Source organism: Mustela erminea, chromosome 4 (genome assembly GCF_009829155.1).
Source record: "Mustela erminea isolate mMusErm1 chromosome 4, mMusErm1.Pri, whole genome shotgun sequence".
Lineage (NCBI taxonomy): Eukaryota > Metazoa > Chordata > Mammalia > Carnivora > Mustelidae > Mustela > Mustela erminea.
The window spans coordinates 104,365,681-104,393,308 of NC_045617.1; the positions used below are offsets into that span (position 1 = coordinate 104,365,681).

General features: G+C 34.0%; 1 protein-coding gene and 1 pseudogene across 11 annotated transcripts in view; both read right to left on the reverse strand.

The window, feature by feature from the left end:
• The window catches only part of KHDRBS2 (KH RNA binding domain containing, signal transduction associated 2), a 601,759-nt gene that overhangs the window by 57,472 nt on the left and 516,659 nt on the right, over positions 1–27,628 (reverse strand). For all 11 annotated transcript variants that reach the window (XM_032340352.1, XM_032340351.1, XM_032340350.1 and 8 more), the window contains exon 7: positions 11,683–11,765. In XM_032340352.1, coding sequence (XP_032196243.1) covers positions 11,683–11,765 — 83 coding nt within the window. The remainder of the gene's footprint in view (positions 1–11,682; positions 11,766–27,628) is intronic.
• The window catches only part of LOC116587889, a 100,338-nt pseudogene continuing 90,647 nt past the window's right edge, over positions 17,938–27,628 (reverse strand).

Here is a 27,628-nt window from a genome sequence, read left to right on the forward strand (position 1 = left end):
AAAAACAAAACAACAACAACAACACACACACAAAACTGCAGTAATTGTGTATAAATAGATATCCAGGCTCTGCCTTATTTGCTTTGAATACATATGTGCAGAATAGTGACAATGAATGCTTGTTGAGTAAATGAATGAGTAGTTTTAAAATACTACATAATTTCTTTGTGAATAGTTTCTAAGCTGCCTGACAGTCCTGCCAAGTAGATTTGTGGCTGTTTATAACTATTCTCACAGAATTTTAATTAGTGGTCAATGTCAATTTAAAGGTTGCTACTGAGCTGTGTCCTTGGTACTCTGTTTTCTAAAAAAAATTTTTTTTGAAAGGTACTTGATAAAGAAATACAAGATATGCTAAGATGTATAGCTACTATTCTGATTTTAAAAATTAGTATTCAAAAAAGTAGTTCCAAATCAACAAAAGAAGGCCTAAACAACAAGGTGAAATGTCACAGAGATAAATGTACATGTCTGCATTTAGGTTAAAAAAATCAATTGCAACGATGCAGGATGGTGTTAGAACTGGCTTGACAGAAGTTCATTTAGGGAGAACCTAGGTTTCCAGTAGAAAACAAATTCAATAAAACCCAATAATGTGACATAGCCACTTAATAAAACAACATGGTATGGGCTTCTGGGTGCTTCAGTCGGTTAAGCCTCTGCCTTGGGCTAAGGTCATCATCCCAGGGTCCTTGATGGAACCCTGCACCACTGGGCTCCCCATTCAGCAGGGAGCCTGCTTCCCCTGTTCCTCCCTATTCATGTTCTCTCTCACCATCTCTGTCTCTCCCTCTCTCTCAAATAAATAAATCAAATCTTAAAAAAAAAAAAATCACATGGTAGGATGATGTAGAAGTAAAGTAAGAAGCATTATTACAAATGATATAATAATGCTGTATCTTTGCACCAGTCAACTTTCATCTGATATAATGCGCCTCAAGATCATTGTGCCACACTTCAGATGGGTGCTTGGACAACTGGAGTGGTTTTATGAGAGAACAACTAGAGTAAATAGTGAAATGGGAATCATGATGAACGAAGAACAGTTGAGGAAAACCATGTTTATGTGGGCCCTGATCCTGGACACTGGCTTGTTACTGGTATAATAATGTTGCTTAACAAACAATCGCAAAATATTATTATCATACAATATGAGACAATTCACGTGTTTTTGTTAGGCTAGAGGTTTGCTAATCTAGGCTCACTGGGGGCTCTGTACCAAGCTTGGGTGGAATTGGGATTGGCCTTGAGGTTTGCACTGCCCATGTGTTTACAGAACTCCGACTAAGGGCTCAATAGCTACCTAGAGAAGCTCTTCTCATGGCAATAGGAAGAGAGCAAATGGGAAATGCCTAGTCCTCTTAATGTATAGGCTTAAGATGTGACATTATTGTATTAGTCAAAGCAAGATATGGAATAGTGAGGAGTTAGGAAAACAATCTACGTCTTTTGTGAGAGATACTGAACAATCACACATGGGGGCAGGGGATGAAGAATTGTAGCCAAGAACGCATGGAGCACTGGGTGTTACACGTACACAATGGAGCGTGGAACACTACATCAAAGAGTAATGATGTACTGTGTGCTGACTAACATAACACAATAATAAAAAAATGCACTCTATCACATTGTGGATATTGATAGAGGGACATTATCTTTATAAAGAAAAGCTGATAGGTATATCAAAATTAGATTTACTATGTGTAGCTTCACAAGCTGCTTACTGATCAATGTATATAAATGGAGCTTACAGGGAAGAAGATATTACTTCAGCTTGAGAATTTCTTAATAAGCTGAGGTGTTAAAAAACAAAATGAAGTGTTTGGGAAGCAATATGGTATTAGTACAAAGTGCTCAGTCTTTGGAATTGGACAGGAAGCAGTTCAAACCTTGTCTAGTCCTGGGCAAAGTAAACATTCTAAACCTAGTTTCTTTATTTGTAATACGGATAAAACTGTCTACCTCATATGATCATGTTATAAAGTGCCTAATACACAAGCTGCTCTGTGTTATGGTATTATTTTTATTAGCAACTTACTTCTTTGGTCAAGAAATGGTCAAGTGTTTGCTGACTAGTCCTTCCGACTCCTCTCTTTGCTTCTTTCACACATCTTCTATAATTCAGTCTTACTGAATATTATATAATACAAATCTACAATTATTTATACTTGAATTCTAAATTCAAAAACGCTGAAATCAAATTTTTTCTTCTTAAATTGGGTGTCTGAAATTATCAGGCAACAAAATTCTTACCTAAAGTGATAAATTATGTATAGCTATTTATGTCCTGCCTACTATAGTTACTCATTTATTTCAATGCAATAATATTAATATATATTTGTGGCACAGATGCAATAATAATACATGCATTGTACTGCCCTTATAAAATATAAACTATTCTGAATATGAAATATCTGGTCCACAGTTTTATAACTATAGAATTGTGATCCTGTGCTTAAATATATCATAGAGTTCATTATTCTCCTTCTACCACCTAGAAAATAGAAGGTCCTTAATACATAATAACCTTAATGAAACAGTAAAATAGGATGTTGAGATTATTATTAAAAGAAATCTAGTTCTGGAGACTTACTAATATCTATATCTTATTTGGGCTTTATTCCATATGCATCTGAAATAAATTCTGTTCCCTTTTCTGAGGTACCCCCAGGAGTTAAAGTGTCATGTTTTGTTTTTGTTTTTGTTTTTGTTTTTTTCCCACTCTATAATTTAATGATCACAAAGTCCGTATTTTCCATCTCAACCACAGGTGTTTCAAGAAAAATACCTCCCTTCTCTCATTACTAGTGTTTAACTACAAAAAAGTAAGACCTAGAGGTTTTGTTTTGTTTTGGTTTCGTTTTTGTTTTAAGTGCAAATTGATTTAGAAACCAAAGAAAGCAATGGAAGTGCAGACAGATCATTCAGAGAAAGGATGGAATAACAACTAATAGAGAACTTGCTGAGCTCAAATGAGCAAGTGAGGCTGATGCAAAAAAAAAAAAAAAAAAAAAAGATGATGATAATTCATAATTTTCACCAAAGACAAATTCAGCTTTACCAGCTTCTAGATATGATGATAACCTCAAACTCTACCCCAAAATCATTCTTTTCTTACACTGGAATGCTATAATCCAGGCCTTCCTGTTCCTTTCCTATCATTTCAGGTAATAACTGCCCTACTACTCCTAAGTTATCTTATAATTTGATTCACCTGAAGGACATGTAGTTATTTAGTAATGAATCATATTCTCATTTCTTTGTCTTTGTACATTATCTTTGCCTGGTTAAGTTTTTTTTCTTTTTTTTTACCCAGTTAAATCACAGCTGGGCATCAGCTCTGTTTCAGAAAGCTTCTGGTACTTTCTCATCACCCTCTACTCGATGGCCGCCTATGTTCTCTCATAACCTCTGGCACATCCTTCTAGCACAGTGCTCATTGCATGTTACACGTTTATTTGCATATCTGTCTTCTTCTCTAATTGTCTCCAAACAGCCCACTCGTGGATTTCAGGACGTCCTTAACAGACCACTATTTGAGTGCCCTCAAATAGCCATTTGGAAGGACTCCTTAATTCCATGTCCTTGGACACATTTTCTGGATACTGACTTCTTGCTTATGTATAGAACAGAATTTAGAAAACAGTGACTGTGGCTACCTACAGATATATTTGGTTTAACCTATAGAGGGTTTAACTTTCAAAAATTAGTTGCTAATATGCACTGAAAAACTGATGTGGCTAGTTATAGTTTCCCAAAACAGCCACAATACAATTTTCCATGCTTGAACCATGCCAGTTCCCCAGAGAGGGGTGAGGTCTAATACCCTTTCTCTTGAATCTGGCTGGACTTGTAACTTGCTTGTAACTAACAGACTGAGCCCAAGTTGTGGAAGGCAATACAGTTTCTCTTTTGTTCTTTGGGATACTCATATGTGGCACTCTCGGCTGCCATGCTGTGAGGAAGCCTAAGCAACATCGAGTACTACATGAGCATCCTAAGCAGTAGCCCCAGTTTAGGTTATCAGCTGACATCTAGCATCATCTGCCAGATAAATGAGAGAACAATCTCCAGATGATTCCACACTCCAGCCACTGAGTCATCCCTACCATTTGAGTCTTCTTGCCGAGGCTGCAGACAAAGGGAAGAAGAAACAAACACCCCTGCTGTCCTTTGTTAGAATTCCTGATATACAAAATCCTCAAGTATGAAAGAGCATTATAAAGATGGTAATTTTTAAAAAATTAAAATAATGTTTTTATTTATTTGACAGAGAGAGAGAGACAGTGAGAGAGGGAACACAAGCAGGGGGAGTGGGAGAAGGAGAAGCAGGCTTCCTGCTGAGCAGGAAACCCAGTGAGGGGCTTGATCGCAGGATCCTGAGATCATGCCCTGAGCTGAAGGCAGATGCTTAACTGACTGAGCCAGCCAGGTGCCCCAAAGAGGGTTATTTTATACCACTTGGTTTGGAGATGGTTTTTTTTGCAGCAATAGTAACTGGAAAACAGGTTTTCTTTGGGGGTTGGGGGGAAGATCTAAGCTCCCCTGGGCCCTTTAGTCTACATGAACTATATGGCCATAGTATCCTAAACTTGAACAGAAGATAGTTGCTTTCAACAGAGCACACAGTTTCCAGTTTGCCACAGTCTCCAGTACTCCTTGTCTTTATACCTTGACAGTTATATATGCTTGTGAACATTTATGATCCCTAAATATGTTGATAACTATTTGTTACATATGTTTGTTTGTTTGTTTGTTTGTTTGTTTTTAGTGGAGCTAAGTATCTTTAGCGACCATTGAAGCCAGAATTTCACCTTGGGCTCTTTGACTGGCTTTAATACTAGGCTTTTTGCAACACATCATGTTCTTCAAGAATCTAAGATGATCTAACAGTTCCCATTTCTGAAGCTCTGATTGCATATGGTTTGCTCAGTACTTTCCTGTTCCTTTTGAGGGGTATCTCTAGTTCTAAAGTAATCTGCTGAGAAGAAATGACTGACTACTGACATATCCTGATCTCAGTAAATGATTAAACAGGTTTCAGTTACTAACTGGGACACTTCCTTACGTTTTCTTGGGAGACTCGTCATTCAAGTGACTAGGGAAAATGTTTTTCCTAGCTTTTCTTATTGGAGACTTATAAAAGATATTTTATTGCTATTTTTAAATACAAATTGACTACTTAGGTAAGTAGTTTGGTTATCAAAATTAACCCTCGATGATAAAAAAATTAAAAAATACAATAAATATGTAATGAATAATTTGAGAAAACACATTGTTCCTTTCCTAAAACCAACAGCAAGTATTCTAGATGCCTAAAATAAGTATTCCAGATGAGGACTAAAAAAACTGTGTATCAAGAGCTGGAATCTTGGCAATACCCAATCCATTGTTCATATATGCAGAGGTCTCTAGGTGATCTAGAGGCAGTAAATCCAGGCAATACCCAATCCATTGTTCATGTATGCAGAGATCTCTAGATGGTATGAAAAATACAACTAACTTGTAGAATAACTGTGGAAAAATATCTCAAATCCAATAACTTCTGTAAATTCAATCTCATCATTGGCTATAGTTTGAAACATTTAGAGAATTGAATTACAAAATGAGGGTGAGTCATTTTATACTGAATAGTACCACTTAAATGAATAGAACAAACTGTTACATACTTAATATGATAACTTTTATTAAATTACTGGATAACTGCAGTGACTTATACTTAAGTTTACATTAGAAGGGTTTCTGTAGATTCTTAGTATCAAATATAAGGACTTGCACTACATTTATAGCTTAAAAACAATAGTAAATAAATAAATTGCATTTTTTCCTTTGGTCCAAACTTTTCAAAAGCATGCAAATAAATTACTAGATTTTTATTATATTAAGTGCATATTCTCTGTGGCTTGTTCAAATAATAGCAGAAATCTGTTGACTCAATGAATCGATTTAGATTTTCAGACACTGTTTATTAGTCTCTATGTCTAAGGCCTGTGGAGTTAGCAGAGATGATTTGGAAGTCAATATTTACTACTTGAATAAACTTGGGAAAATCACCTGACATTTTTAAGTTTCAGTTTTTTCTGCCTCAAATGTTACTGCAAGGATTGAATGAGACAAAGTGGCCTCAACAATTAGCACAGCAGCCAGCATAAAACTAATGTTAGTTAGCATGAATCATTAGTTTCAAGTTTCAAGCCTCTGAACAATAGACCAGTCGTTCCCATTGTGTGGGCTCTGACCCTTGAGGAGCTAAAAAGTTGTGCAAGGGAGTCCAAGAACGCAATTTGTTCACCAAATGTGTATTTGTGTGCTCACTGTGTATTCTGACTTTTCTTCTTTAGTTCCTAGATGCTTTCTCATTAATAAAATACAAATTCATTTAAAGGCATTACTGTTTCCATGACAATTCAATAAATTCATTATTTATATCTATAAGCATCTGACACTAATATATACAATTACTAGTTGTTGGGAGTCTGATACAATTTTTGGATGCTGTGCTGCCTCTCTTCCATTTGCCTTCCCACTTCCACTCTTCCCTCCAGCCTGTTCTGGGGATGACTAACAGCAACACCACCTAGTATGTTTCTTGTCTTCTGCCTCTTAATGGGTTCAGCCAATGGAAGCAAAGATGGGAAACTGAAAGAGGGAGGAGAATGAGGTCAGGGTATTAACTCCCTGAACTTTCTCTTTGTGGAATGACCATGGCTCCCATTCTGAATCAAAGATCTCAGCTCCTTTCAATCCTAATTTTGGTAACAAACACCTTGCCCTGGGGATCCTAGTGCTAGAGTATTACACTGTTCCTTGTGGTTTCCCTTGTATTCTGCCACTGAAGATAGTTCCTGTATTAAATTCTCCTCAAATTATCCTAATTTAAGAGTGTCTTTTTTTTTTTCCCACTGTGTAGACCTTGACTGGTAAAGATATTCAAAATGTGATCTTCATTCTAGAAAAACGTTGGGAACTTACATATCAGAAAGAGAAGTACATTCGCTCTCCTAGCTCATTCCTTTGTAATTTACAGAAGATTCTTTTCCTAGTGAATTCCTCATCTGATTCATGATTAAAAAAAGCAAAGTCTTCCATTATGATATTTTGCCTATTATACCAATTTTCAGTTAAAATTTTACACCTAAAAATTATAGTTTCTTAACATTTCACATCCAAATTAAATTGTCATTAGAATCAATGATCAAAATCCCTCTTGATTTTCATTTGCAGTATCACTGTTTCAGTCTAGGTAAATGTTAGTAACTTTTTTTTTTTTTTTTAACATCTATGGCTTTGGTTTGGTATAGATTCTTCCTGAAAATTTGGGCACTGGGAAAAACCAACTTATTGGTAAAATGATGTGACATATGTAAATATGTAAAATATGTTTTCTTATTGAAGTATTACAAAAGCTATTTTATTGCATATTTTAAAATACGAACTGACTACTTAGACAAGTAGTTTAGCTATCAAAATTAACCGTCAGTAATAAAAAAACCAACAAATACGTATGTAAAACATATGTGAATTTACATACTTTCAGAAGATTGATCTCTGAAAATGTTAATGACTTTGAGGAGTACATAAAAAATTGGGTATCAGAACATGGACAGAATTTAATATTGAGTCCAATTAAAGTTGTTAATCACCAGCTGGAACTTGTCTTAAGCCAAAGACTTCAAATAATTGAATTCCCCTGGAAATTGCAATGCTAGTCCTGCAATTTGAAGGTTGCATAATAAGCTCATCAATCCATTTTTTTTTTTCACTTTTTATCCTCATTGACACAGCGCAAGAGAAAAAAGATGGTCTGAGACCCCTCATATCATCATCATCTTTACCAGTCCTTAATAATGTCATTACATTGAGCTGCCTCCTAAGGAATCTTTAGAGAAGTCCCTCTTCGGATCCATCTGAAAATTTCCAGAACTAATGACACCTTACAAGACAACTGGGGATTAATTAAAGTTGTTAGAGCTTCTGAACTCCAGGTGAACCTTTTTAGGGTTGTTACCTTGTGAACCTCCCTTAGACTCTTTATTGAAGATTATATAATTATTCCATTTAGGTGTCTGCCAGATTCTACTTTATAATTTCCACAAATTCTGTCCTCACCTATGCTGACTAACTATCATTTAAAGACCATTTTCTCTGAAGGTTTTTATTTTTTTCTATTAGTTCTGCTAAGTCACACATAATTTACTACTTTACCTTCAGCTTCTAAATTGGAATTTCTTCTGATTTTGACCATGACAGTGCCAAAATAATATTCATATTGTTTGTAAATGATGGAGATGTTTTATGCTCATACATTTCTCTTTATTCCACTTTAGAAACTTTCTCCATTTTCCTCCATAAATCCAAATCATACTTTAAAAAACCCTATTAAAGAGGCATCACTTGATTTAAAAAAAAAAAAAACAAAAAACAGTTCTAGACTGATTCTTGTAAAAAATGAACTTTCTCTCACTTCTAACTTCTAATACTTGGTCACACTATAGTTGTTTCACTTGTATTTATTTAAATATATATGCAGCTTGCAAATGATTCCTCAAACAAATTGTTAGGGGCAAATACTAAAATATATTTAAAAATTTTTTTAGATAAGTATTGTCACCATATGGTGAGTATGCTTTCTGACACATATAATCATTTAATAAGTGCTTATTTAAGTAAATTGTTAATATTACCTTCTCCTGGCATAGTTGGATCAAGAGAAATAATCGAGATATAGGAATTTAGTACATATGTCATGAATTTTATCAGCGTTTATCTATTTCTATTACAAATTGGAAGGATTTAAAAATCCTTCCTCATAGTTTTCTGAAATACTGTTGTTAATTTCATTCATTTGTTAATGCGTTCATTTATCTTTTGTTCATTCATTCAACAAATCTTTACTGAGAACCTCTAGTGTGCCAGAAACTCTATGAGTATTAAGGCCATGTTTTGACCAAAATAGATATTTTATAATTATTGCAAAAGAGAACATTAGTATCACTTTTTGAGAATATTAGATTCATTTTAATTAATTTCATGACCTGATTTCTTTATCTATTCTGGTTTAGGACTAAGATATCTGAGAAACACATAAATATTTTGTCAATGAATATAATACATAGAATTTTGCATATTGTATTCTTCTTGAGGGAAGAGGCTCTTATTTTACAGCTTCATAGTATAGGTATACATTAAGTCTGACATTCACGTATTCAATAATCATTATTCAGTACACACCCTATAAAAGGCTCAACACTGGATACTGTGAGGGTATCAGACAAGGATCCTAGGAAGGCAGTAAGAGTGATATGTAATGTGTACACAATTGATCCCATGTAGGACAGAGAGAGAAAGAGCCATAGAGAAATAAAGATATGGTGCTATTGAAATTCAGAGCAAAACCAGGTTATTCCCAAATAAAGGATTAAGGAAAAACTTTTTGGAAGAGTTGGCTTTGAGCTGGACCTAGGAAAATGGGATGAATTTAGCCATAGAAAATGGAATAGATAAGAAAGGAAAAAGAAAAGGTAGCAGAAGTGTGCAGAAAGTATCTTTTTACATATAAATTATGATTCATTAAAACAAGACCAATTTTTCTGAAATTATTCTATTACTTTTTATGCATAATTATCTTCAATTATTGTAATATTCACCTTTGAAATATTCAAAAATAAATTATCCTAATCTCCCATTTTTTCTTCTTCCCTGTCTCTTAGGGTTAGCTAAGCCCATTTAAGTATTAGCAGAAGAAAGATGCTGAAAGTCACTCACTTTCAGAAAATTATTCCCAAATCTCTATCAGCTGAATGTAACTCTACAAAGCTAAATGAAGAAATTGTTTTGCTCTCTCCTAGTTGTGTTTTTAGTGTGTGGTAATTTTTTTTTCTACCAAATAGTTTCTAAAACAAGATATAATACTTTATTATCACCATTTTTATGCACTAATATACAAAGATTAAATTACAATTTGTTTGAAAATATTAGCAGATGCTTTAAATATGTAGCCAATTCACATACAATATTCAGTGTCTGTGACATGATGCAAAATTTCCGACATCCTAAATAATTGTGCTCTTTTGATATGTAACTGGGATTATTAAGATATCACCTACGGTATAAATTCGTAACTCATGATGGCTTTTCTATTTAACATACTACAAATAAAGCAATTACTCAAAGTTGAAGATGGTCATTTTCCTAATGATATGTTATATATATATATTTATTATATATATATATAATGTTATGCTTAGCTTTAAAAGTATCAGTTCACACTCATCTTTTTCCTAATTGCCTATAGTATTCTAAGTAGAATTTCCTTTCACTTCTTTCACTAAGCTGTCCTTCTAGTCACGCAACATGCATACTTATGCATTACATGTAGTTTTCTTCCACTCCATAATGACCTTAAAGTTGTTTCTTCCTTTGTCACTCCTCCCCCCACAACCCAGATATTACTTAATGAAGCATCCAGATCTCTTTGGGTCCCATTAAAGTTGGTCAATAAATGGTCAATGCTGTAATGATTTTGTGACAATTAGTTCTATGGTTTCTGTCAATCACATATAGGGGAGAATCACTTAACTATCATAGGAACTTCTCCTACTTTCCCATGAAGACTGTAACTTTTTTCAGGAAAAAATATTTGGGAGATAGATTTTTCTAAGAATGCATTTGTTTAATGACAATTTTATTCATAATTGCCAAAAAAAAAAGAAACAATGTATTTGTCCTTCAAATGGTGAATGTAGTAACTATGGCACATCCTTACAAACACTGCATAGTAATAAAAAGGAAGAAAACATTGATACACATAATGATATGAATAAATAAATATCAAATATATCATGTAGAGAAGCCAGACTCAGAAGGTTACATATCATATCATTTCTACTTATATGACATGCTAGAAAAGTCAAAATTGTAATGGCAAAAAACTGATTGCTGTTTCCAAGCCCTTGGAGGGAGAAAAGTTGTCCATATAGGGCCATAAGGAAACATTTTGGGTTCACTTAACTGCCCTAAAGGTTAATTTTGATAGTGGGCACATGATTGTTTGCATTTGTCAAACTCATACAAACTCTGTAACTTAAATGGGCAAAATTTACTATATATAAATACTACCTCAAAAAATGTGACTTTAAAAAAGTAAAAATAAATTGATATCTCAAAATGTGATCAATCTGAAAAGATATAGTCAATAATCATTTAGAGGTCCATCAAGAACAGAAAGGAATTATTCGTTCCATAGGCTGTTTTATAAAATTCCCTTTTCAGAAGGAGTACAAATAACATTCATGTATCTTTTATTTTACAAATAAAAATTACATTTTGGGAAAAAAAACTTCATTGAACAAATGCCTTATGTTTCACTGTTGTGTTAATTACGAATTTACTAAAATAATCTCCCAAAGTAACAGTATTTTGTTAAATACAAGCTTACTTAATGAGTTTATTAGTTATGATAATCATCTACTTTTAAAATAATGCATGGCTATTATTAACAATTTTAAGATTATTATCTTTTATCTCTCAGTCTAGTAAACAACTTAATAATTCAGGAAGACAATGGAGAAAAGCCACTGCTAGAAACTCTCACATAACAGAACAGGAACTCAGATACAAGAGACAAAATAGCAGGATTAGAAATAATCCTGAGAAGGATGCTTAAGACAGCAAATGCCTTACCTTTGCGTTTGGGTGGCATAGCTGTTATCGTAAGTCTCATAGGTCTGGTCATCATATTCACCCCCGTAGCCATCATCATACCCCTGAGGCAGAAAATGGTAGAAAGACCTATTAGCAATCAACTTGATTAACTTAGATCTGGTTTGGCTTAATGAGATTTTAAATGATGTGACCTTAATTTAGTTTTTATGTTTGGTTAGTTACTCTGCATCAGATTTTACTAGACTAATAATTTCTTCATAACCTTGACTAATATTTCATGGACCAGATATTAATGCTTAATAATTAAACTCAGCATGTCATTAAAATAGCAATACCTACCCTATAATTTATCTGGAATTTTAATCAATATTAAAGAAGACTATAAGACTATATAAGAAGTTAAAAATAATTTTTTTGAAAATATTATGGTTAGATAGTGTGCTAATATCATGGTGGTGTTAACATGTTGGTTACAGCCCCACTGGGTTTTTTTTCCCCACTGATAATAATCACAATTATGACTGAAACTATAAAATTCAGGATCCTTAAATTGTTACCAACTTTCAATAAAAAAGATACAGTCACCATTGCAAAACAAACAAACAAGAAAGGAGAAAAAAGAAAAAGGGAAAGAAGAAAGAGTAGGAGGGAAGGAAGGAAGAAAGTATGAGAGGCGAGTGAAGGAAGTGACAGAGGGAAGGACTGGGGCGGGGGTAGGAGGCAGGAAGGGAGGGAAGAGAAAAAAAAGACAGAAACCCCACAAAGAGCCTTTATTTTGTTGTCCATTCTACAGTTTTTAAATCTCCTAAGTAAGATAATGTTGGTGGTGAGTTTGATTACCTCACTAAATTAATGCTACCCAAACTCATGCAGATTTGTCACTGCAGACGGTGAAAGCAAACTAGCAGCGTACAATCCAGTTACCAATCACTGTGTGGGAAATTTACTTTTATTTCCCTTTGTAGTCACTGACTATACTCTAAACCCTAGCCATCCACCTCACCTACTCCCTACCTCTGAAAAAAGCCTTTGATTTTTCTGCCTCTGAGCCTTTGCTGGTGTGTCTCTTTCCCTGGAATGCACTTCCATCCTATCCCACCAATTCATAATTTCATTTCAGTCTGGAGGCTTATAAATCTATTATGTTCAAAAATTTAAACAAAAAATACGTAGACATGAAAGTTTCCATATCATTTTTGACTAAGGTCTTGAGTTCATTTAATCTGAAAACTAATATTTTTTTCATCAACCTAAGAACGTTTTTAAAATATTATTTATGACTTCTCCATTTGGCTTACCACTTATATAATGCTATTATTTATATATGAGGTTTGCTGAGTCTGACTTTAATTTCTTTTATACTGCTTATGGTTTTCCTCATATTTTTGCTCTGCACTATGGGATCGTTTCTCTATTTGATCTTTGACTATTCGAATTCAGTTCGTGTTGAATTAAAAAATTAAATATTCTAAAGTTAATTTTAACATATAAGATTATTTTTTAAAATAGTACTAAAGGATTCATGCACAAAAAACAGCACTTTATTTCTTTGTCCCTCTATAAACCTCAGTTCTCTTTAAGTCTTTTCATCTATTATTCTACCATTAATTTTTTGTATTAAGTAATATGGTTAATGTTGCTGATTTATGAATTTTGATTATTTTCTATTGACTAGCCATTCAGGTTACTAAGGATTGTTTTTTAGAGTCTTCTCTACATTTTTCCCTCTACTTTAATATAGTTTCATCATTACTTTTGTTAAATAGCCAATATCTACACTGTCATTCAATAATAAATATTATTCACTAAGAATCCAAATAGGTTAATACAATTCTTTTTTTATGTTCATATACTTTTTGTTTCTTCTAAAGTTAATAATTGCTCAATCATTTTATTTTCTTGGCTTCCTATATATTTTGAATTATTTCTTTGTAATTATCCCCCTATGTTGGGCTCCACACCCAGGATTCTCTCTCTTGTTACCCCTCCCCTTCTCCCCTTCACTCATGTACTCGTTCTCTCTCAGAAGAGTCTAGTTAACATACAATGTAATATTAGTTTCAGGTGTATAATATAGCGCATCAGCACTTCCATACAACACCCACTATCCATTATAGCAAGTGCCCCCTTAATCCCCATCACCTGTTTTACCCACACACCCCTGCTCTGGTAACTATCACTTTTGCTCTCTCTGTAGTTAACACAATGTTTCTTGGTTTGCTTCCCTCTTTTTTTCCCTTTGCTTATTTGTTTTGTTTCTTAAATTGACATGAGTGAAATCATATGGTATTTGTCTTTCTCTGACTTATTTCATTTACCATAATACTTTCTGGCTCCATCCATGTCATTGCAAATGGCAGGATTTCACTCATTTTTATGGCTGAGTAATATTCCATCATATATATATATACACATATATATGTATACATATATACATACACACACACACACACACACACACACACCCCTCTTTATTCATCAGTCATTGGGTACTTGGTTATTTCCACAATTTGGCTATTGTACACAGTGCTGCTATAAACATCAGTATCAATGTATCCATTTAAATTAGTATTTTTGTATCCTTTGGGTAAATACCTAGTAGTGTGATTTATGGATTATATAGTGTAGTTCTATTTTTAACTTTTTTTATGTGTCTGTTAGCCGTCTGGATGTCTTCCTTGGAAAAATGTCTATTCATGCCTTCTGCCCATTTTTTAAACTGGATTATTTGGTTTTTAGGTGTTGAGTTTTATAAGGTCTTTATATATTTTGGATACTAACCCTTTATTGAATGTGAAATTTGCAAATACCTCCTCCCATTTTACAGGTTGCCTCTTAGTTTTGTTGAGTGTTTCCTTCACTGTGCAGAAACTTTGTATTTTGACATAGTCTCAATAGATTTTTTTGTTGCTATGTCCAATGTCAAAGAAGTTACTGCCTGTGTTCTCCATGAGAATTTTAACTAAATTTCTAAAATCCTCTAGGATTTTAACTTTCACATTTCGGTCTTTCATCCATTTTGAATCTATGTTTGTGTATGGTGTAAGAATGTGGTCAGGTTTCATTCTTCTGCATGTGGCTGCCCAGTATTCCCAGCACCATTTGTTGAAGAGACTGTCTTTTTCCCAATGGATATTCTTTCCTGCTTTGCCAAAGATTAATTGACCATATGCTTATGGTTTCTTTCTTGGTTTATTATATTGTCTTGATCTATGTGTCTGTGTCTATCTTTGTGCCAGTGCCATACTGTTTTGATCACTACAGCTTTGTAATATAACTTGTGATGCTTCCAGGCTTGCTTTTCTTTTTCAACATTGCTTTGGCTATTTGGGGTCTTTTATGGTTCCATAAAACTTAAGGATTGTTTGTCCTAGCACTGTGAAAAATGCTATAATCCGCGGATAGAAGACCAATGTATAGAAATCTATTGCATTTCTGCACAACAATAATGAAGCAGCAGAAAGAGAAATTAAGGAATCAATCCCATTTACAATTACACCAAAAACAATAAGATGCCTATGAATAAATGCAACCAAAGAGATAAAAGACCTCTGAAAAGTGTAAAACACTGATGAAAGAAACTGAAGATGACACCAAGAAACGGAAAGACATTCCATGCTTATGGGTTGAAAGAACAAATAATATTAAAATGTTTATATTACCCAAAGCAATCTACACATGAATGCAATCCCTATCAAAGTCCTCCAGGCTTTTATTGGTTTCTATAACTCTGCATTTTTGAGTAGTCTAAACCAGTTGTTTTGTAGACTTTCCTATATTCTGAATTTGATTATTCTCATAATTACATTTTGTTTCAATGTTTTTGAAAGGATACTGCACCTGTGATACTGTGTTGAACATTTATCTGATTGCAAATTTTAAAATTCTAACCCCACACTAGATTGATTAACTGAGTATAGAAGTTTAGGCTGAAAAATGGTTTTCGATCAGAATTTTTGAGGGCTTTGATTGAATGTTTTCATTATTATATATTGGTGCTGAGAATTCCTGCTACTTGTATGTGACCTAGTTTTATTTTATTTCATTTCACTTTTTTTCTTTCTGGATGCTTTTACAAATTTTACCTTTGGTTTTCTGAAATTTTATAATGCTCTGCCTGTGTGTGTGTGTGTGTGTGTGTGTGTGTGTGTGTGTGTGTCTTTTCATTCAGAACGCTGGGTACTCAGGGAGCTCTTTCAACTGTGGGAGCTTGTGTTCTCCAGTTCTGGCAAATGTCATTGTACTTTTCTTCTCTCTTTCTAGTACTCTTACTAATGAGATATTGGATCTTCTGCATTGCTGCATTAATCTTTCCTTTATGTCTTATGTGATATCTCTTATTCTTTTTGTTTTACTTAATGGGAGAATTCTAAGAAATCAATCTTTCAGCCATAGTATAAGATATATAACTTTATTTGCCCACCTGTACCCCTCCAACACACACATTAACAACCATTAGAGTGTATATGGGAGGCTCCTGTGTTCTCAGGTGAAATTTAGGCTTCCTTATTCTCAACTCAAGGCTTCATCTCCCCTCTGGTAGAACAACAGTTAACACTACAGCTGGAATTTCCCATAGCTGAACAAGACGGGCAGTCTGGTTCTCTATCTTGGGGATTACTGGGTCAGTAACTAGGGCATTAATTGTATTTGCCACAGGTGTCTCAGGGGCTGCACACATCTTTTCTAGCATCCATACTATTGTTCTCCAACAAAATTCTAAAAATATGGCTTCAATGACCCCCAGTTGTTACTCTGGACTCAAAGCTCTAGCTTCTAACAGGAAGCAAGCCAAGTTTTGCTTTTGTTTTGTTTTTGTGTTTGTGGGACCACACTAGAAGAGCCAAGGTGGGACTCAGGTACATATTTTCAGAGCCTTCAAATCCCTAAATTTCCTATGTTTTCCTTGTTTTTATCTGTTGAAATGCTACTTATATCTAAAGGTTATTTTATATTACACAGGAAATTTTCTTATATTACTTCAGGAAAATTTTCCTGCTTCTTTCAAGTTTATGGTAACCCTTGTCTTCTGAATTCTAAAAGACTGTTGTTTTTATCACCAGTACTTAGAACAGTACCAAATATGTACTGTATTTTTTTTTTTTACAATTTTTTCACTTTTTAAAATTGAAGCTCCTGAGACGCATGGACTATGTCATACTTAATCACCTTTTTTTTTTTAGATGCCTTATGGTGTTTAGTATAGTTTATTCCATAGAGTATTTTCTTAATAAATATGTATCAAATTGCTAAATTAGCATGAAGGAGAGTATTCTCACCCAGAGCAGCTATGGATTGACTCAAATCAGTCACCACTGAAAGAGAAATATTTTAAATGATGATTTTATCAAGTAGTAGTTTTATCTCCATTTATGAAGGATAGCTTTACCATTTAGCTTGTGGAATGCTATTACATCTTCCCTCCTCACTTACACTTTTATTTTTTTAAGTCTTACACAGAAAATCCGTAAAACATACAGAAATTTTTCCTGGCAATGCACAGTTTCATAAGGTATATAGTGCAGTGATCCCCAAGTAATCGTCCTTACTATAAAAGGGAAAGTAAATGTGGATACTTATACATAATTTATTTTTGTTTTCTTACATTTGACATAAGTTTATATAGTTTTCTTAGGACAAGTAAAATTATGAATCATACTGGTAATGTTCTAACATAAATCAGTAAAATAGAAATGCTCCCTACAAAGCCAGTCAGTATCTGTATGAGATTCAACTTAGATATGAATAATCAACTAAGATATCAAAACATATTCTTCCCATTTTTGCTCCATTGTTTCTGCTGTTTCCTTTGAAGAAATTACTTTTTTTTTTTTTTAAAGAAATTTCTATGCCCAAGGAGGGGCTCGAACTCACCCCCTGAGATTAGGAGTCATATGCTCTTCTGATTGAGCCAGCCAGGTGCCCCTGAAGAAATTACTATCTTATGTCTCTGCCTATTCACACAGTTGTACTAAAAATTATGACTTTTTTTTTTTTGACAATAGAAAGATTTTCTTTATTAATGACCCCAAGTGTATTTCTTAGATATAGGGGTTTTGAACTCAAATACTTAGGAGAAAACAAGTTAAGATTGCTTTGTCCTGCAATTTATTACCAGTGACATACTGCAAGGTGCAACAGCTTGGAAAAGGAGGAAGAAGGCAAGGGGAATGAGGGAAGATAAAGAAAAGGAATTAAGTCGATCAAATGGAATTCTTTTTTTTCCTTTTTTTAAAAAAATCTTGAGAACTATTATGTCCCTGCCAGCACTGCTCATTTCTCCAGATTATTTTCCAAACATGTACAAAATGGAACCAAAATGGAGAACCCCTTAGGAACCTGAAGCCGCGCCATATGAAAAGCTATGATTAGCCAGTAGCCTTCTGTTGCCGGCCACCTCCTCCTCCTGCTCCCAATTCTAGCGGTATGAAAATGGTCTTCCCTGTGATTTTCAGTTTTCTCAGTGTCTGCACATTTCAGCACCTCGAGGAAGTTGCTGGTTTTGCCTACATCATATGTGAATCTAGGCCTTAGAGCACTTGAGGTGGTAGTGAAGGTGGTCCCAGAACATGTGGATCAGGTTTTTGGTGCTTTCTCGAGCCCTGGCGTCGGTGTGGTGAGGCAATGAAGGTCATAGAGCCAGTGTTGTCACCTGCTGCAGCATCTGTGTCTTTCAGCTCCAGAGGAGGTTCCCGGTGGCTAAGGGGGAACTGTGGGGGCTGTGGGGCTGGCTCTGTGTATTTGTTTGAACTCTTGCATGGACACTTTTCCAATCACTACATCGTCGTTATCCTTAAACACTGTACTGAAGACTACTGTGACGCTATCCTTTTTAGACTAAACATACATGGTCTCACCATCCCTCTAACAGATAAATGCACCGTTCTCTCCTTCTCTGCCCTCATCTTGGGATTAGAAGCATTTCTCAAAGACAGAGGCAAAACAATTTAATGTCAACATGCCAGCCTGATGCCCAATGGACTCCTTGGATGCCGGCAAGATTATCAAGGTCATATAGCAAAGAGACATTGTATCCTGGTTTGGGATTTACCAAGAAAACTCTGTACACCCTCTTTATTAACTCATCAGTATCCCGTGCCTGAAGTTCCTTGTAGAATTTCAAAGAAACACTGACCGTCACTTTTTTTTTTTTCTCCATTGGGATTTGAAATATGATAGAGGACTCCCAACAAAATCTGCAAGTTTTACTTCTACTGCTTCTGGTTTGTGACCAGCGGCCACATTTTTTAACTTGCGTGTGACCTCAATGATGTCATTGCTCACCTCCAGCAGGATTATGCCAGCAGCTGGCCCCCAAGCCTGAACCCGGCCTGCCCAGCCACAGCTGATGGTCCAAGACCGTTTTAGATGCTAATTAAATTATCAGGGTCTCAGAATAGAATTTTCTATATCCGATGTCCCAGTGAAAGAGAAAAACACCTTCTGCAATTAAAAGTTTTAATGTTATTTCCTTCCAGCTGAAGCCAGATGATTTGGCATCTTTCACTCAAAAAAACAAAATATCCAAGGAGGAAAAGATTCATTGTTTTCTGGAACATGGTTATGGAGAACATCTCTTCTATCTTGAATTCCTTCATATTTGTGAAGTTATAAATTCTTTAGTTTTCTATTCTTTGAACCAAATAAAAGATCCTTACAAGATCCTTAAGAAATTCAGTCTTGGCTATTTTCCAGATCTTCACCAAGTCCTCTACAATTTGCTTAAGTTATAATTTGAAGTGGAGTCAGATGTGAAGTCCTGAGTAGTGTGAAAGAAGAGAATGATTTCTTTGTAGTTCCCTATGAATTCTATATAGGTCACTTTATACATATACTTTATGAATATTGGGCAAGGCAGCTTATAGGGGAGATGTGCATTACTATAAATACATAATTATACAAAGCCAGCCCTTTTCAATTTAGTTTAAGCACTCCTTCTTGAACTATGATTTCTGCACCAATTTTGGGTTTCAAATCTAAATAATATTGGCTTTCTCTATATGTAGGCTTAAAATAATAGTAATTTCACCAGACTGTATATTAATCACTGAATTTATTATCCAAGCAACAGAGATAAAAGAAGAATAAGACTTAATTCCTGTCTTTGAGAGGTTCTCAGCCTGTGAGATCTGATAACTGTTTAACAAATGCCTCTTCAAAAAAGTATGTGCATGTGTGTGGTGTGTATGTATATATATTTTCACTATAAATTTGACTGACATAACCACACAATTTGCAAATAAAAATAAAATATATAAATATATATAAATTTAATTTATACTTATAATAAATTGTATATTTAATTTATATTAAAATTAAATTTATAGCACACAACTTATAAAATATCTAATTTATTTTGTTTTATACACATACAATTTCATTGTGACTTGCTATCTCTTGTAAAATCAGTTTTTATAATTCTGATATTACAATGATACCATAATAAATCACAAAACAGATAAAACATGACTATCATCTTTTTTTAAAGGCACTCTATGAATTTTAATTAGCATAAATACAAAGAAAATACACCTAGGAATATCCCAATGAAACTGCTGAAAATCAAAATTTAAAGGCATCCAGGAAAAATTGGTACATCATCTTAAAAGTGAACAAAAAGAGACAAAGCCAAATTTTTCAACAGAAATGATGGAAGCAAGAAGACAATGGAATGCTATCTCCTGTGTGATGGCTATCTTATGCAGCAAATAAGACAGCCTTGTATTGATGAACATTCTAAATCTGACTCGAATGCCATTTGAAATTTTCATTCATGTTGGTTGGCAAGTAAAATGAAAGGGAAATCTTAAATACATATTTCAGCTTTATTCATTTCTCAGTTATGTGAGCAACTTTGTTCTGAGTTGGACAATGGCTTTCACATACTAGGAGAATGGTCTCTAAATTTTGTGTTCTGTTCACACTGTAACAGGCTATAGGATGATACCATTTTAAGTTAAATCTGCATTATTAATATTTTCTCCATAGTGTTCTTAAATCTACATAATTAATAACAAAAGATCAAGTCCTAGCTTTTGGCATTTGCTGGTATCTGTGGTGTAAATACTCTTATCACGGCTGATTTCAGGATATCAACATGGAAAAGCAACAAATTTGGGAAGAGATAAACAGTAGCACACTATTATAAATTATTTTCACCATACAAAAGCAACAGACATAAATAACCTAGAGCATAGATTGTAATAAAATAATCAGATATGATGAACCTGAAAATATTAACTATCTCTTTCATATAATTTATTTAATTTTAATTTAATCTTTAATAATAGCTGGATCAAATGGCCAATCACAAAATTTCTGAACATTTTACAAGGGGTCTGGTGAGCCAGCAAAAGTCAGTTGTACCACACCACTACTCTCAGCTTACTATATACATGAGACCAGTAGATGTCTGAGACACTGAAATACCTATGGAAAGCATTTAATAGAGTATGTAATAGGTGCTATGAGTGCAAGAATTTCTTAGGAAAGGTCTTATTTGAGATGGTTATTTGTGGATAAATCTCTGTTTCTAGATGGACCAGCAGGTGGTGTGGGAGCATTCCACTTTCCAAGAACATCAAGGGTGAATGCTGGGCAACATCAAAGGAAAGTCCTGTGTTAGGGAACTGTTAGCAGTTGAATGTAACTAAAGCACTAAATGTCTATGAAAGGGTAGGCAGTCAGGCTCAAGAAACAGATAAAAGGAAGTTTTGAAGTTCTTCCTGTGACATGGTAAGGAATTTATCTGTATGCATCCTGTAGGCAAGGGAGCCATGGAAAACTTTCAAGCAAAGGAATGACGAAATATACATCTGCATTTTGCAACTGTCTTTGATTCTTAAAAATTCCAAGTCTTTTGGGACGAGGCTCCATTTCCCCCCTCTACTTTCTTGAATATGTTAATCATAGTTATTGTAAAACCCCTGGATGATAACTCTAACATCTGAGTCATCAGTGCCTTCATTTTTTTTTCTCTTGCTTTTGGTTGAATTGATATTGATCTTAACATGCCTTATAATTTTTCAGTGAACCCTCTCCTCAGTGTTGTGTATTGAAATTTGTGAAAACTTTGGCTGATGGTATTTTCTTCCAAAGACGATTAAATGTTCTCCTGATAGGCAGTTGAGAAAGCAGCAGATGACCTCAATGTCCTGGAGAGTTAGTCTGAGGCAACTGGCCATAGGGGTTTGAGACTTAGATAGTCTGGGCTACAAATGGAGCTCTGGAAGTCACCAGCACATAGATGACAGTTGAAATAACAACCACTGTTCAGACGGTCTACGGAGATGAGAAGCTTAGGCTACAGCAGGCTCTATGTGAACACAATGTTAGAAGTCCCACTCCCCTCTTTAATTGATCTTTATCTCACTAGGAAATGGAAGGTACAAGCATCCACTATAATAAACAGAATCATGTTTTCTATAAAAAGAACTCACTCCAAAAAGAAAATCATTCTTGAATTCATAAAGAAGATGTTATTTCTTGGAAAGCCTATTGTAAAAGTACCCATGCTAATGTATTTCTTAACATTGACCTGTACCGTGAGAATCTTTGGCTGTCTCTGTGTTCTCTCTACCGCCCACAGACACCAAAACATCTTGGCAAAAATGGAAACATAAATAGATTAGGTATTAAATTTCCTCAGTACATAGAGGTTTGCTAATCAGTGCTCATTTATGGAATTTCAGATTTCTTGTAACTCAAAAAGGGAGTTATCACTCATAATAGTTTAGAACATCTCTGACTGCAATGTAGACATGCATACATATGTTTTCAAAATACTAAATTATGTTACTGACACTTTGTTAATGATTGTTGTAATGAATTTACCTATTTAAGAAGTTGAGTTGGATCATTATGACATTGCCATAAAGTCAATTTTCTGTAGTCCAACCTAATACTAGTATTAGAAGCTATAATAACTAACATGACTAACATGTTTTTATCGACTGAAGAGAAGTAAAAATGTGTTATGATGCTAGTAAATTATTGTGGCTTCCAGAAGAAAATCATTTGGATTTAAATGATATGAAACACCATCCTCACTCTGGTATATACCTATACTTTCATCGAAGATTCTTAAACTTAACAGGCACGTTTAACGTTTGGTCATTATTCTCATTACAGGTTTTATTTTCTGTAAAAGGTCAGTGGGTATTAAAAGAAAGTAAAAATAAAAGGAAATAACATGGAATTTTCTAAAATAATCGAGAGAAGAAGAAAATAAAGACAAGCATGCAATCAAGAACCATTAAACATTCTGGAATTAAGTAATTTAATTATGAGGGTCAAGATTATAAATTTGTCACTAAACACTAAAATATTAGGCACAGAAGCAATTTGCAAATGCTGCCCTTTAATGGTATTGAATATAATTAACAGGTCAAACAGAACTTGACATTTAACTTTCTTTATGAAGTGTGGTTAATTCTTATAACATATGTTCCCTCCTTAACTTAATGAGTTATATCATAAAATGCATAAGATCCACTTCATATGTGATCTTTTGTTATTATAATAACACTTCCTGGTAATAATACAAATTAAAAAACATAAAATATTATTAGAACAAAAAACTAAACACAGAATGTCTATGTTTTAATAGTCAGTATTCCCATAAGATGTAATGATCAATGCTTATGACAAGTATCTCCTAAATTATGGATTATTTATGCTTTCCCATGTTTCTTTTCTTAAAAGTTTTATTTTGATGTGAATATCTCCCTATTTTTTTTTTTTAAATCATGCATTCCCTATTTGGTGCTGTAAAGATGCATTTCTTACAATACAGAGGAGATTTTAATAGTAACTTCCATTTCTTTTTTTCTCACTGCAAGTAGGGCTGCCTATTACAGATTGCCGGTTTGGAGCCGCATGGCTACGGACACCCCCCAATGTGTAGCTTTTGTTACTGATGCAGGAGGTCAGTTCACTGACTCGCTGCGGGAAGTCATTATCTCTTCAAAACCATCCTACAACAGAAGGGTCCACGTAATTGGTGGGGATTCACTGCACCTAACAGCCTAACTCTGCAACGAGGCAAAAGTTGAATTTTCAGAAAGTTTTCTATGGAAATCAGTGAATAAGTCCCTAATAAGGGGTATTCTATACTACCTTCATCTTCTGTGTAGATTGTAGCTATTAATCAGCTTTTCCATATATATATGTATACTTTACATGAAGGGTAAAGAAATGGCATATTTATGAGACCTAATTTCTTTGGAAATTAAAAGCTCCAAAGGAACTGTAAAAAAAAAAAAAAAAAGACCTTTTCTATCGAGTATTATTCATGAACATGTTTTTTTAATTTTCTGTTAAAAAACTGTATAATAAAACAAAGTATATCACAAACCCAGATTAATAAAAAATAATACAACTTGGTGCTTGGTGAAGAGAGAGGGAAGTAGTAGCTATTTACAAAATGCTTCCACGGTGTAACCTAGGTTGGATATCCTGTAATATTTTAGTTATTTTCCCTTAACATGCCATGAAAGATTGTTAACTTTGTGTTTCTTGAGAAGATTCTTTTGTCAGTAAGGTTTCCCTACCCCATTTTTATAAATGTCTTTTAACACTTTACAGATCGGGCAGCACTATGTTCAATCCAATTAATGAACAGCACTATGACTAATGAAACTGGAAGTTTACAGTAATGTACTAATGAATGTTAGTTTGCTAAGGGATCCATTTTAAATGGATGCTTTATGTACTTTGCATCATAAGCATCAATCCTGCTTCAGAATAGAACCCAAAGCAGATGCTTTAAAATCAGTGTTATAAGTCTCTAAGACCTTCTAACTCACCAAACAGAAAAAAATATAAAATTGGTAAACACTTCATGATTAAGAACAGGATCAAGTTTTAGAAGACAATTCATGTTTTTCATTCATAAGTACCAAAAGGTTAAAGATGAATAGCAGAGCACTGTCATAGCTTAATATATTTCTAATCATAGGTATCCAGTGGGCTGGCCACACAAGGGGAGAGTTTCTTTTCTTTTTTTTTAATGTCTTTTTACCTCCAATAATCTACATAGTGCCTTGAGGTTGATGCTGTTCTAGGATCTAAGAAATGGAGGCCTAAAAAGTTGTTAACGTCATTGGAGCTGATATGATTCAAATTATCTGATTCAACCTGTGGACAGCAGGGGATAAATTAGAAAACAAAACAAAACAAAACAGAATCCAAAATTTTAACATCCCATAATGACTCTTGCCACACTTCTTGGCAATATGATTTTGGCTGTGGAGCAGGGATTTTAATAGCTTGCAGTACAAGAGTATGATGGCATGATGTATCTGTTTAATATTTTTCAATACATCTTCCCCAAAACTATATGAGCTCTGATCTTTAGTAACATTTTTTTCCAATTAAAAAACAATTTAAGAACCTATCATTTACATTCATAAATAAAGCAATTTTGGTATTTAGTTTTATACAATTATCACTTTCTAATAAATTATTCATCACACAAATGCATATCAAAATGAAATAATGATTTCATATAAGCCAGTTAAGTAATTTTCATTTTTGTGGTGTTTTTTTTTCCTGTTATATGGCACTGTATATAACAAAAATTCTTTTATTATCCAAAGGTGAAAGCATTTCTAATCTTTACAGATTACTATGGTTAGAAATATAGCGAGATGTAACAATGCCTTTCTTTTCATCCTTAACCTTCTGATACTTCTAGTATAAAACTTGAGTTGTGTTCTGAAACTTCGTCCTGTTCTTAATCATGACAGCATTTACCAATTTTATTTTCCTGGATTTTTTTTCTCTTTCAGCTGTACTTATTTTCATGAGAAGATATAAACATTCACATTAAGTTAATAATAAAATATTTACTTTGACATAGAGTAGGGAGGGGTCTCACTTCTGAATTAGCTTTAGTTCTGAGCTTTACTAGTCTACTTTTTAAACCACTCTCACCTACTGTGGTCAGAATTCGCTTTTTTTTTTTTTTTCCTTAAAGCTCAGGCTTTCCTTGGGATTCATGACTCAAGGTATGTTGGAAACCTGAAGCGTGCCAAACTGTCTGACCAGGCAGGAACCCCGCAGCTTCACTGCAACCAGATTAGCTGTGTTTTAAGTTTTACATGAGAGCAACTTTAATCTAAAAGGTTTCATAAACCATGGTAGAGAGCATTCTGCTTTACTGACCATTTTCATGTGTTCTATTTCAACTCCCAAACATTAGCTATTAGGGTTAAAAATATCAGTTTGCCATATACACATTTATATCAAAGGATCATCAAATACACAAATTTCTATAAAAGGATCATTCAGATTGCTGTATTATTCTATTAACTATTCATTTACTCTGTGGTAATTAATTTCTTTCCAAATTTAACATTGCATTGGCTTATAATGTTAAAATTCCTATTGTATTTCGTACTTGGCAACTTTATGTATCCTAGTACAGGGCTTTCCAATAGATCTTTCTGTGATAATAGAAATTTTCTGTGCTTGTGCTGTCCAATATGGTAGTCATAGTAAGATGTAACTGTTGAGTGTATAAATGTGGCTGGTGTGACTGAAGAACTGAATTTTTAATTTAATTTTAATTTTAAAATTAAGTGGCCATATGTGCCTACTGGCTGCCATACTGAACACTGAAGCACTTAGTGAATAAATATATATGAAATACTAAGCTGCCAGTATTTTTTTAATGTCTACTTTCCTTTTTAGTTCAAACTTAAACAAAGAAGGAGAAAAAAACCAAAGGATTTAGGCTTTATAAGTGATTTCATTTTGATAACAAAAATGATGGATTTTTGAATCTGCCATCCACTCTGCCTTCATCTTTTCTATCTCATTGTATAAATTATCCTTGATTTTCTCTTTTGAATTTGAGTGATTTCACTTTCTAATGAATGAAATGGACTGAGAACTTAGAGGGCATGTTCAAAAACCTGACTTTTTAGGGAGCATTCACAACTAAAATGAAAATACGATTAGTGACATAATAATATTTGATAGTTCTGAGAAAATTTCAATATGCAAATATCCAAACAATAACAAAGAGCAATGAGGTTAGGGGAAATATAAGACACTTTCTGCACTTATCCTTCTTATAATCATTTTTTAAAAGATTTATTTATTTATTTGAGAGGAAGAGCAAGAGCATGCGAGCAGGGGGAGGGGCAGAGAAACAAAGAGAGAGAATCCCAAACAATAACAAAGAGCAATGAGGTTAGGGGAAATATAAGACACTTTCTGCACTTATCCTTCTTATAATCATTTTTTAAAAGATTTATTTATTTATTTGAGAGGAAGAGCAAGAGCATGCGAGCAGGGGGAGGGGCAGAGAAACAAAGAGAGAGAATCCCAAGCAGATTCCCTGCTGAATGCTAAGCCCAAAGCAAGGATTTCACAATCCTGAGATCATGACCTGGGCCAAAATCAGGATTTGGATGCCTAACTGACTGGGTCACCCAGGCAAGCCCTTCTTATAGACATTTTAAAGAATTAACCAAAGAGGAGACAAATAGACCCATATGTCTGAATCTTCAATGATTTAAAGATGGTTATTTTAAAGCAGCTCTTCTGTTGTCAGTTCTGCTACATTCCTTACTGCTTATAAACTAATAGAATGACCTCTGAATTTTGTGCTTGAGGAGGCTTTCAACATTCATGAAATTGATAATGAAGAGCTTTTTTTCAAAATGAACTTCATTTTTTTTGTAGTTTCATGTTTTTACTTAAATTCCAGTTAATAATGTTAGTGAAGAGTTATTTTAAGAATAAATAAGGTTACTTTGTGGAAAAGGATAGAAGTCACCAGAAACATGTTATGTGTGATAGTATCCATTTTTTCAAAAGAACAAGAACAAGAAAACAACACTCTTGCCACAAGGAGAATATACACACAGGCAGAAGAAAGTCGGGATTGATTACAGCGCCATAAGAGATGAAAGGTCAGTTTTTAAAAATCTGTGTCATGCTTAAATCTGAGACC